The sequence below is a fragment of the Oncorhynchus clarkii genome, chromosome 7, assembly GCF_045791955.1.
Source record: "Oncorhynchus clarkii lewisi isolate Uvic-CL-2024 chromosome 7, UVic_Ocla_1.0, whole genome shotgun sequence".
Taxonomy (NCBI): Eukaryota; Metazoa; Chordata; class Actinopteri; order Salmoniformes; family Salmonidae; genus Oncorhynchus; species Oncorhynchus clarkii.
Window position 1 is genome coordinate 17,004,639 of NC_092153.1, and position 12,477 is coordinate 17,017,115.

The 12,477-nt window shown below is 42.5% G+C and overlaps 2 protein-coding genes across 2 annotated transcripts; one reads left to right on the forward strand and one right to left on the reverse strand.

The window, feature by feature from the left end:
* Window positions 1-515: 515 nt before the first annotated feature.
* On the reverse strand, window positions 516-875 carry LOC139414024 (cell division protein ZipA-like). Its single transcript, XM_071161899.1, has one exon. The coding sequence runs from the start codon at window positions 873-875 to the stop codon at window positions 516-518; it is 360 nt and encodes a 119-aa protein (XP_071018000.1).
* Window positions 876-4,002: 3,127 nt separating this feature from the next.
* LOC139414125 (claudin-10-like) lies at window positions 4,003-11,385 on the forward strand. The gene is made up of 5 exons (XM_071162005.1): window positions 4,003-4,409; window positions 9,428-9,589; window positions 9,673-9,754; window positions 9,886-9,984; window positions 10,518-11,385. Exons 1-5 carry the CDS (start codon window positions 4,190-4,192, stop codon window positions 10,672-10,674), a joined length of 720 nt encoding a protein of 239 aa, XP_071018106.1. The 5' UTR covers window positions 4,003-4,189; the 3' UTR covers window positions 10,675-11,385.
* The last annotated feature ends 1,092 nt before the right edge of the window (window positions 11,386-12,477 follow it).

Below are 12,477 nucleotides of genomic sequence, written 5' to 3' on the forward strand. Positions count from 1 at the left end.
TTGCCCCAACAACATTTCTGAGTCAACTTAACAATTGCCGTTCAAGAGTGCAATAGCAGTGGGATGAGTCATTCAAACAGGTTGCTGAAAGTTGTAATGAGTGCGCTGAGAGTCGGGGAGTCAAAAACACCTGAGGAAAGAACCAAGGGGAGTGACAGATATAGGGAAGATAATCAAGGAGGTGATGGAGTCCAGGTGAGTGTCATGAGGCGCTGGTGCGCGAGACGATGGTGACAGGTGTGCGGGATAATCAGCAGCCTGATGACCTAGAGGCTGGAGGGGGAGTATACGTGAGAGTAGCCCCTCTCCGAAGTGCGGCTCCAGCCGCAGGACACTGTCAAAGGGGACGAACCCGGGGATCAGGAGAGGACCGGTCACCCCTGCTGATGAACATGTCACACCAGCTGAGTGTGGTGCGGGAACCTGACAGATCGGTTGAGGCAGGGGAGCCTGGCGATCCGGTGGAGGCATGAAAGCCAGACGAGCCGGGTGAGGCGGGGAGCCTGGCGATCCGACTAAGGCATGAAATCCCGACAAGCCGGCTGAGGCAGGGGAGCCTGGTGATCCGGCTGAGGCATGAGAGCCTGACGAGCTGGCTGAGGCATGAGAGCCTGACGAGCTGGCTGAGGCAGGGGATCCTGGCGATCCGGCTGAGGCACGAGAGCCTGACGAGCTGGCTGAGGCAGGGGATTCTGGCGATCCGGCTGAGGCATGAGAGCCTGACGAGCTGGCTGAGGCAGGGGATTCTGGCGATCAGGTTGAGGCATGAGAGCCTGACGAGCTGGCTGAGGCAGGGGATCCTGGCGATCCGGCTGAGGCATGAGAGCCTGACGAGCTGGCTGAGGCAGGGGATTCTGGCGATCAGGTTGAGGCATGAGAGCCTGTAGCAGTTCCCGGACCCAATGTCATTACCCTGACATAAAAATAAAATTTAAAAAACACTCCCTGATGCTTCCCTTAGGTGAGGTGTTATTCTTTAACGAGTGCGCTGAGATGATGATAGGGATATATGTGCAGATGATGATGTGCAAGTAGATATACTGGGGTGCAAAAGAGCAAGAGGATAAATAACAATATGGGGATGAGGTGGTTGAGTGGGCTACTTACAGATTGGCTGTGTACAGGTAAGCTGCTCCAACAGCTGATGCTTAAAGTTAGAGAGGGAGATATAAGACTTCAGCTTCAGTGATTTTTGCAATTCGTTCCAGTCATTGGCTGCAGAGAACTGGAAGGAAAGGCGGCCAAAGTAAGTTGGCTTTTTTTTAGGCTATTTTACAAATGACATCGCCGAAGTCAAGGATCGGTAGAATGGTCAGTTTTACGAGGGTATGTTTGGCAGCAGGAGTGAAGGATGCTTTTTTGCGAAATAGGAAGCTGAATCTAGATTTAATTTTGTATTGGAGATGCTTAATGTGAGTCTGGAAGGAGAGTTTACAGTCTAAACAGACACCTAGGTATTTGTAGTTGTCCACATATTCTAAGTCAGAACCGTCCAGAGTAGTGACGCTGGACGGGTGGGCAGGTGCAGGCAGCGATCGTTTGAATAGCATGCATTTAGTTTTACTTGTATTTAAGAGCAGTTGGAGGCCACGGAAGGAGTGTTGTATGGCATTGAAGCTCGTTTGGAGGTTTGTTAACACAGTGTCCAAGGAAGGGCCAGATGTATACAGAATGGTGTCGTCTGTGTAGAGGTGGATAAGAGAATCACCAGCAGCAAGAGCGACATCGTTGATATATACAGAGAAAAGAGTCGGCCTGAATTTAACCCTGTGGTACCCCCATAGAGACTGCCAGAGGTCCGGACAACAGGCCCTCCGATTTGACACACTGAACTTTATCTGAGAAGTAGTTGGTGAACCAGGCGAGACAGTCATTTGAGAAACCAAGGCTATCGAGTCTGCCGATAAGAATGCGGTGATTGACAGAGTCAAAAGCCTTGGCCAGGTCGATGAAGACGGCTGCACAGTACTGTCTTTTATCGATGGCTTGTTATGATATCGTATAGTATTTTTTTTTTATTTATTATTATTTTTTGACCCCTTTTTCTCCCCAATTTCGTGGTATCCAATTGTTGTAGTAGCTACTATCTTGTCTCATTTCTACAACTCCCGTATGGGCTCGGGAGAGACGAAGGTTGAATGTCATGCGTCCTCCGATACACAACCCAACCAGCCGTACTGCTTCTTAACACAGCGCGCATCCAACCCGGAAGCCAGCCGCACCAATGTGTCGGAGGCTACACCGTGCACCTGGCAACCTTGGTTAGCGCGCACTGCGCCCAGCCCGCCACAGGAGTCGCTGGTGCGCGATGAGACAAGGAGACTTGCCTAGTTAAGTAAAATTAAAAGAGAGGGATGACTTTGGCAGCTTTCCAATCATTGGGGATCTCAGATGATACAAAAGAGAGGTTGAACAGGCTAGTAACAGGGGTTGCAACAAATGCAGTGGATCATTTTAGAAAGAGAGGGTCCAGATTGTCTAGCCCAGGTGATTTGTAGGGATCCAGATTTTGCAGCTCTTTCAGCTCTTTCTGGATTTGGGTGAAGAAGAAGCAGGGGGGACTAGGACAAGTTGCTGCAGGGGGTGCTGAGCTGTTGCACTGGGTAGGGGTAGCCAGGTGGAAAGCATGGCCAGCCTTGGAAAAATGCTTATTTAAATGATCGATTATCATAGCTTTAACAGTGGTGACTACACTTACTGTAATTCAATAACCAAAAGGAAATCAAAAATGGACATTCTTTCTGCTGACATCTAACAGAGTTTTTGGAAAACGTGGTCACATAAAAAACGGAGGGAGATTTTACCGTCATTCTGTTACCAAACTTTACATGTGCACTGTTCTTCGAGCAAATGTGTTTTGGTCAAATTTGATGTGGAAATTGTTCAAAGTAGTCCTTGTGCATTAGACTGAGTCTCAGCCATTCTGTTACAGTGGAATTGCCCAGTAGCTATTCATTCAGTTCCCTATAATAAATTATTTGGTCTTTAATGTAAAACTGGACTTACAGTTTCTGGTCAATATGTAACCAGTCACAGGAAAACACATCCACTATAACAGGAAACTAAGGACAATATGTGTGATCTCTCTCTCTCTCTCTCTCTCTCTCTCTCTCTCTCTCTCTCTCTCTCTCTCTCTCGACCTCCCTCCTTCAATGTGAAGCCCTTGTTTCATTTCTGACATCCAAACACCCCCTATCCACAGGAATGACCATTTCTACAGCAAAAATAAACAAACATGACAAAACATGTTGGCATTTGCTGAAATATCAACTTCCACCTCATTTTCAACATACAGAAACAACCACTTTCCTTCCATCTGCACTGATGTGAAGGAAATAAAGCAGTGAATACTTTCCCTTTCACCAATCCTGTGTTTGTTTGATCTGGATATTTTCAGATAAAACAGAGAGAGGAAACACCCTTATTGAAGTTTTCGCATCATGGCTCAGGACACCCTCATGTGGTTGCATGAATATTTATATCTTCTCTCCACTGGGTGGGGCTATGAGTCAACAGATAGGCCTACCGAACACCAGATAACTGCAACATTTATAAGATTGGTATGAAACATTTATAGCAGGACATTTTATAATCAAATTAATTAATTGTATAATTTCAACTAGCATGATTGTAAAGAAACTATGTGAAACTAACCTTTGCAACGAGGGAACAACGGTCTTCCTCTGTCTATCTACATGCTGAGCAGTTGCTTATTGTCAATTTTCTGTCATACACATGTCAGTGTCTTAGCTCTGTTTCCTGTCCACCAACAAACATTTCAAATCCTTTCAATTAGCCCCGTCTCCTACTGATCCACTCACTGACCCCCCTCCTCTCACTCAAATGACTACTGTGGAGTGATGTGTGTGTGTATGTGTGTGTGTGTGTGTGTGTGTGTGTGTGTGTGTGTGTGTGCGTGTGTGTGTGTGTGTGTGTGTGTGTATCCTTGGGATTGGTCCACCGGTAGAGGTGCAGAGTCTTGAACACAGAGCCCTCCCTGTTGAACATAAACCAGGCTACAACATCTTAACCACGGACACACTTCACCTCCTAACCATTCATCCTGGACTGCCTCTCTGCTCTGCTCTCCATCCACTGTCCTCCACAGTATACAGTCTCATCTGCCACAATTGCTGTTCACCAGCTTACCTGACCCAGCTCTACAACAGACAGGACGGGACTGAGGAGGATGAGCAACATGGCCACGGAGATCGTTGCCTTCATCCTGAACATATCTGGATGGATCCTGGTCTGCTCCACGTTGCCTACTGATTACTGGAAGGTGTCCTCCGTGGATGGGACGGTCATCACCACGGCGACCTTCTGGTCCAACCTGTGGAAGACCTGCGTCACGGATTCTACAGGAGTGTCCAACTGTAAAGATTTCCCCTCCATGCTGGCTCTGGATGGTCAGTCCAAACTTCAGCTGGTTGCTATTTTTGCTGTGATGTTGTATTGTCATTGTAATTGTATGCGATTATGTGTATTTTTGTGTTTGCATATGTGTTTGTGTGTGTGCATGCGTGTGTCAGTTTGTGATTATAATGGAGATATATATATATATATATGTGTTTGTGTGTGTGCATGCGTGTGTCAGTTTGTGATTATAATGGAGATATATATATATATATATGTGTTTGTGTGTGTGCATGCGTGTGTCAGTTTGTGATTATAATGGAGATATATATATATATATATGTGTTTGTGTGTGTGCATGCGTGTGTCAGTTTGTGATTATAATGGAGATATATATATATGTATATGTGTTTGTGTGTGTGCATGCGTGTGTCAGTTTGTGATTATAATGGAGATATATATATATATATATGTGTTTGTGTGTGTGCATGCGTGTGTCAGTTTGTGATTATAATGGAGATATATATATATGTATATGTGTTTGTGTGTGTGCATGCGTGTGTCAGTTTGTGATTATAATGGAGATATATATATATATATATGTGTTTGTGTGTGTGCATGCGTGTGTCAGTTTGTGATTATAATGGAGATATATATATATGTGTCTGTGTGTCTGTGTGTGTTTGTGTGTGTGCATGCGTGTGTCAGTTTGTGATTATAATGGAGATATATATATATGTGTCTGTGTGTCTGTGTGTGTTTGTGTGTGTGCATGCGTGTGTCAGTTTGTGATTATAATGGAGATATATATATATATATATGTGTTTGTGTGTGTGCATGCGTGTGTCAGTTTGTGATTATAATGGAGATATATATATATATATATGTGTTTGTGTGTGTGCATGCGTGTGTCAGTTTGTGATTATAATGGAGATATATATATATGTGTCTGTGTGTCTGTGTGTGTTTGTGTGTGTGCATGCGTGTGTCAGTTTGTGATTATAATGGAGATATATATATATGTGTCTGTGTGTCTGTGTGTGTTTGTGTGTGTGCATGCGTGTGTCAGTTTGTGATTATAATGGAGATATATATATATGTATATGTGTTTGTGTGTGTGCATGCGTGTGTCAGTTTGTGATTATAATGGAGATATATATATATATATATGTGTTTGTGTGTGTGTGTGCGTGTGTCAGTTTGTGATTATAATGGAGATATATATATATATATATGTGTTTGTGTGTGTGCATGCGTGTGTCAGTTTGTGATTATAATGGAGATATATATATATGTATATGTGTTTGTGTGTGTGCATGCGTGTGTCAGTTTGTGATTATAATGGAGATATATATATATATATATGTGTTTGTGTGTGTGCATGCGTGTGTCAGTTTGTGATTATAATGGAGATATATATATATGTATATGTGTTTGTGTGTGTGCATGCGTGTGTCAGTTTGTGATTATAATGGAGATATATATATATATATATGTGTTTGTGTGTGTGCATGCGTGTGTCAGTTTGTGATTATAATGGAGATATATATATATGTGTCTGTGTGTCTGTGTGTGTTTGTGTGTGTGCATGCGTGTGTCAGTTTGTGATTATAATGGAGATATATATATATGTGTCTGTGTGTCTGTGTGTGTTTGTGTGTGTGCATGCGTGTGTCAGTTTGTGATTATAATGGAGATATATATATATATATATGTGTTTGTGTGTGTGCATGCGTGTGTCAGTTTGTGATTATAATGGAGATATATATATATATATATGTGTTTGTGTGTGTGCATGCGTGTGTCAGTTTGTGATTATAATGGAGATATATATATATGTGTCTGTGTGTCTGTGTGTGTTTGTGTGTGTGCATGCGTGTGTCAGTTTGTGATTATAATGGAGATATATATATATGTGTCTGTGTGTCTGTGTGTGTTTGTGTGTGTGCATGCGTGTGTCAGTTTGTGATTATAATGGAGATATATATATATGTATATATGTGTCTGTGTGTCTGTGTGTGTGTGTGTGTGCATGCGTGTGTCAGTTTGTGATTATAATGGAGATATATATATATGTATATATGTGTCTGTGTGTCTGTGTGTGTGTGTGTGTGCATGCGTGTGTCAGTTTGTGATTATAATGGAGATATATATATATATATATATATGTGTCTGTGTGTCTGTGTGTGTGTGTGTGTGCATGCGTGTGTCAGTTTGTGATTATAATGGAGATATATATATATGTATATATGTGTCTGTGTGTCTGTGTGTGTGTGTGTGTGCATGCGTGTGTCAGTTTGTGATTATAATGGAGATATATATATATATATATATATGTGTCTGTGTGTCTGTGTGTGTGTGTGTGTGCATGCGTGTGTCAGTTTGTGATTATAATGGAGATATATATATATGTATATATGTGTCTGTGTGTCTGTGTGTGTGTGTGTGTGCATGCGTGTGTCAGTTTGTGATTATAATGGAGATATATATATATGTATATATGTGTCTGTGTGTCTGTGTGTGTGTGTGTGTGCATGCGTGTGTCAGTTTGTGATTATAATGGAGATATATATATATATATATATATGTGTCTGTGTGTCTGTGTGTGTGTGTGTGTGCATGCGTGTGTCAGTTTGTGATTATAATGGAGATATATATATATATATATATATGTGTCTGTGTGTCTGTGTGTGTGTGTGTGTGCATGCGTGTGTCAGTTTGTGATTATAATGGAGATATATATATATATATATATATGTGTCTGTGTGTCTGTGTGTGTGTGTGTGTGCATGCGTGTGTCAGTTTGTGATTATAATGGAGATATATATATATATATATATATGTGTCTGTGTGTCTGTGTGTGTGTGTGTGTGCATGCGTGTGTCAGTTTGTGATTATAATGGAGATATATATATATATATATATGTGTCTGTGTGTCTGTGTGTGTGTGTGTGTGCATGCGTGTGTCAGTTTGTGATTATAATGGAGATATATATATATATATATATATGTGTCTGTGTGTCTGTGTGTGTGCATGCGTGTGTCAGTTTGTGATTATAATGGAGATATATATATATATATATATGTGTCTGTGTGTCTGTGTGTGTGTGTGTGTGTGTGATTTCTTTGACCTAATCACAGATGTGTTACATCCTGAGCATCCGTCTCCTGGGATGAATGGCTGGCTCTGAAAAAAGTGGTATTTGGAATTTGATAACCCTATCGGTTTGTTGGATTAAGCCCAATAGCCTCTAAAAGATACACTACCAGAGGCCAGAGACACATTTGAACCGGGTGTTCAAGCTGCCATTTGAGGATACAATGCTTTTAAAGTGGCAATGAGAGGAAAACTGAGAAAGTCAGAGCACTTTTACAAGTGTGAGATACAGTGCCTTGCGAAAGTATTCGGCCCCCTTGAACTTTGCGACCTTTTGCCACATTTCAGGCTTCAAACATAAAGATATAAAACTGTATTTTTTTGTGAAGAATCAACAACAAGTGGGACACAATCATGAAGTGGAACGACATTTATTGGATATTTCAAACTTTTTTAACAAATCAAAAACTGGAAAATTGGGCGTGCAAAATTATTCAGCCCCCTTAAGTTAATACTTTGTAGCGCCACCTTTTGCTGCGATTACAGCTGTAAGTCGCTTGGGTTATGTCTCTATCAGTTTTGCACATCGAGAGACTGACATTTTTTCCCATTCCTCCTTGCAAAACAGCTCGAGCTCAGTGAGGTTGGATGGAGGCATTTGTGAACAGCAGTTTTCAGTTCTTTCCACAGATTCTCGATTGGATTCAGGTTATGTTTATATGTTTATTTTGAACCATTCCATTGTAGATTTAGCTTTATGTTTTGGATCATTGTCTTGTTGGAAGACAAATCTCCGTCCCAGTCTCAGGTCTTTTGCAGACTCCATCAGGTTTTCTTCCAGAATGGTCCAGTATTTGGCTCCATCCATCTTCCCATCAATTTTAACCATCTTCCCTGTCCCTGCTGAAGAAAAGCAGGCCCAAACCATGATGCTGCCACCACCATGTTTGACAGTGGAGATGGTGTGTTCAGGGTGATGAGCTGTGTTGCTTTTACGCCAAACATAACGTTTTACATTGTTGCCAAAAAGTTCCATTTTGGTTTCATCTGACCAGAGCACCTTCTTCCACATGTTTGGTGTGTCTCCCAGGTGGCTTGTGGCAAACTTTAAACAACACTTTTTATGGATATCTTTAAGAAATGGCTTTCTTCTTGCCACTCTTCCATAAAGGCCAGATTTGTGCAATATACGACTGATTGTTGTCCTATGGACAGAGTCTCCCACCTCAGCTGTAGATCTCTGCAGTTCATCCAGAGTGATCATGGGCCTCTTGGCTGCATCTCTGATCAGTCTTCTCCTTGTATGAGCTGAAAGTTTAGAGGGATGGCCAGGTCTTGGTAGATTTGCAGTGGTCTGATACTCCTTCCATTTCAATATTATCGCTTGCACAGTGCTCCTTGGGATGTTTAAAGCTTGGGAAATCTTTTTGTATCCAAATCCGGCTTTAAACTTCTTCACAACAGTATCTTGGACCTGCCTGGTGTGTTCCTTGTTCTTCATGATGCTCTCTGCGCTTTTAACGGACCTCTGAGACTATCACAGTGCAGGTGCATTTATACGGAGACTTGATTACACACAGGTGGATTGTATTTATCATCATTAGTCATTTAGGTCAACATTGGATCATTCAGAGATCCTCACTGAACTTCTGGAGAGAGTTTGCTGCACTGAAAGTAAAGGGGCGGAATAATTTTGCACGCCCAATTTTTCAGTTTTTGATTTGTTAAAAAAGTTTGAAATATCCAATAAATGTCGTTCCACTTCATGATTGTGTCCCACTTGTTGTTGATTCTTCACAAAAAAATACAGTTTTATATCTTTATGTTTGAAGCCTGAAATGTGGCAAAAGGTCGCAAAGTTAAAGGGGGCCGAATACTTTCGCAAGACACTGTAACTCTGTATTTGTCTCTTTATCTCGCTCTCCCTCACACCCACCCACACACATCCACACACATCCACACACACCCACCCAGTGTATATCCAGGTGTGTCGGGGCCTGATGATTGCGTCTGTGTGCCTGGGGTTCTTTGGAGCCACCCTGGCCCTGATGGGAATGAAGTGTACCAGGATCGGAGGCTCAGAGAGCACCAAGGCCAGACTAACAGGCCTCGCAGGACTTCACTTCATACTCAGTGGTGAATATTCATTATATTGTGTGCTTGTTGAACTACTCCTTGCTATTTAGACCAGAGCTGAGTCCTCTCCGTTTTCTCTGCAGGGCTTTGCTCCTTGACTGCATGCTCCCTGTACGCACACAGGATCACATCAGAGTTCTTTGACCCACTCTTTTTTGCTCAAAAGTAAGTGTTCAGCTTAACTGTGCTACTTAATGTCCTACTGCACTGCATGTCGACAAATGAAATGCAGTGAGCACATGTATGTACTAACTGGTCACTGGCTTTGCCGGCTATGCCCGTCCTCTCGTTGCCAGGTTTGAGCTGGGCGCAGCGCTCTTCATCGGCTGGGCTGGCTCGGTGCTCTGCATTTCAGGAGGACTCATATTCTGCCTCTCCTTGTCAGAGGGCTTCAGGCAAGTTTGTACAATTAATTAAACGATGGTCAATTACAGAAAATGATTACTTTGACAGACGTGTCCCCCCCCCCCCCTCCATTTACTCAGTGTGTTATGTAATCTGTAAGTACTGTACGTATCTCAACATCATGTTGACTGAGACACAGAAATGGAAAGTTATCTATAATAGAGTAGACGGATCGTAAAGCTTGTCATTCAGTAAGTCAATGAAGCAGTTTAATATGAACTGTAATTAAGTTGTTTAAGTACGGGGATATCCAGGGATCACTGTCAACATCTTGTCTCATAGTGACAACAGTATAAGGACATGCACTGTATGTTGGTGACTGAATGTTTTCTTTGTGTATAGTATCAACGTATTTATGTGAAAGTCACCTTGGCCAGCGGGCCTAGGGAACTAGTGTATGGGGTGGGATGAATTGGCCTAGATCCGGAGACTTCTGTCTTCTGAACTAGAACTGTTTTTACCATGGAAAGGGAATGAGGACAATGTATATCTCAAAGGAGTAACCCTTAGTGTTTTCCTCTAGTCGAGCAGAGTGCTCCTACAGTGGTGGTACGTCTATGGTAACCAAGCGTCACAAACCCGGCAAGTCTGCCAACAGTTTCTACAAATCGCCAGTTTCCACAGACCCCCGAGACCCAGCAGAACACTCAAGGCAGTTTGGAAAGAACGCCTATGTGTGACAACGGACGGAACACTGGCATTGCCATATGGTCATATGAGGTGACCATGGACTGTTTGACCCTTGGGCTAAGCTTGTTGAGGTCACCTTTTCATACCTCTTCAACCAGAACCCCAACTCCTTATTGAGACGGATTCCTGTGTGATTACATTACCTAAGGGTGTGATGCATGCTACCTGCTTTTATTTTCCTTAATATGGAACTTCTTTCCAATGCACTGTTCATAGAACATGGTTTTTGATATCTTCTCTGCCAAAGGAGACTCCTTGCTGTCTCTGTGCCTCTGCTGTATAACTGACTTGAACAATGTCACCCCCTGTGGCACAAACAATGCTGGGGGAAATAACCCTTGAAATCAGCAAGAGGAAATAGACAAGCTGTTGGCTCCTCTCTAAAACCACATTAGGTAATAGGCATCTTCTGTCAACGGGCGATAAACAAAAGAAGTCAGATAAGCTTGTTTTCTTCACAGGGCAGGAAATTCGGTTTGGCTAGGATCACAGTATGAACTCCCGGGTCACCTTGAAGGGACAAACGAACTGGTGCTCTTCCAAATCCATTGTTGCTCATTAGATATGCCTCAAGAACAAATATCAGGAATATGTGTCCGTTTGAGGTCATCTAGAAACATTACTCAATTGGTTCATTCCTGTATGTTTCTGTATGTTGTAATCAGTGGCAATGTCAATAAATGTTTTGTTTTTTTTGCATACAAGGAATTCAGTGATAATTTTCTCTGAATGATCTGGTGAAAGAACATTAATTCAGTATAAAGGAAAGGGGGATTGAATAAGTAGACTTTTTAATTGGGGGATTTAACACTTTGACATGGACGTCTGCATGAGTGTCTCATGACAACTACCTCCGGAACTCAACTGTGGAGTCAATGCCCGTCTGCCGTATGCTGTCACTCTTTAGCAGACCACAAGTGAAGCCTAGACGAAGAAAGAGTCAATAGAGAGCATTGTGTGCTCTCAAGAAATGTCAAGTTGTTGTATTTTTGCAATATACCTCACACTGAAAGATGGCCCCCTACGTTCCGTTGTCTCGACTGATCACAGAGTTACCAATCAACAGCAGTCCTGCCCCAGTTGATCTCTGTTCAGACTCGGATATGGGAATTGGAAGTTTCCTCCACAGCCTGCCATCTATCCCACCTTCTGATCAATGGAAACCTTAACCCCGTTACGTGAATCCTCTTGGCCCTCCGAGCCGGGGGACTCTCACCAGCTGGCATGGAGCTACAGCTGGTAGCCGCCCCGTGCTCCCTGCTCCAGTCCTGTGTATCCGTAAACAAGTGTCGGGTGTCCCGCAGCTCTGGTTGGTCAGAGGACCTACTCTGACTACACTACTAAGTTAGGATGATAGCCAGACATCTAGACAAAATCAATAATGGTGAGTGATTTCAAATTTTGATGTCCATATTTTTCAGAATGAATCCAGAGATGAATTCACCATTTAGAAAATATACAGTTTTATTGCATGCAATAAGTCTAAGATTCCTCATTTGTATAGATTGAAGCATCAGAAGAGCCACATGAATCCCAAGCATCCCTAATTCATGTCTATTTTGTTACATCAGATTCTAAATTCAAACATGAAGGCCACCAGCAGAATCCTTGCCCCAAAAAGCAGTTTATTTATGCCAAATGTACAGCTATTTGTTTGTGCCAGAAAATCCATTATGGACAATACTTCTAAACATACAAAAGAATCAAGTACTTTTCCGTACAAAATACACAAGTTGAGTGTGATTTGGACTGTGGTTGAGGTACAGTTTGGCTGCATTTCAACAAGACACCAC

What these genes read in the sequence shown, in the direction of transcription:
- LOC139414024 (XM_071161899.1), bottom strand. Translation starts at nt 875, where the DNA reads ATGCCTCAACCTGATCGCCAGAATCCCCTGCCTCAGCCAGCTCGTCAG.
- LOC139414125 (XM_071162005.1), top strand. Translation starts at nt 4,190, where the DNA reads ATGAGCAACATGGCCACGGAGATCGTTGCCTTCATCCTGAACATATCT. An exon ending in CTCCATGCTGGCTCTGGATG is followed by an intron (nt 4,410 to 9,427) that starts GTCAGTCCAAAC and finishes ACACCCACCCAG; the next exon opens with TGTATATCCAGGTGTGTCGG. An exon ending in CCACTCTTTTTTGCTCAAAA is followed by an intron (nt 9,755 to 9,885) that starts GTAAGTGTTCAG and finishes TCTCGTTGCCAG; the next exon opens with GTTTGAGCTGGGCGCAGCGC.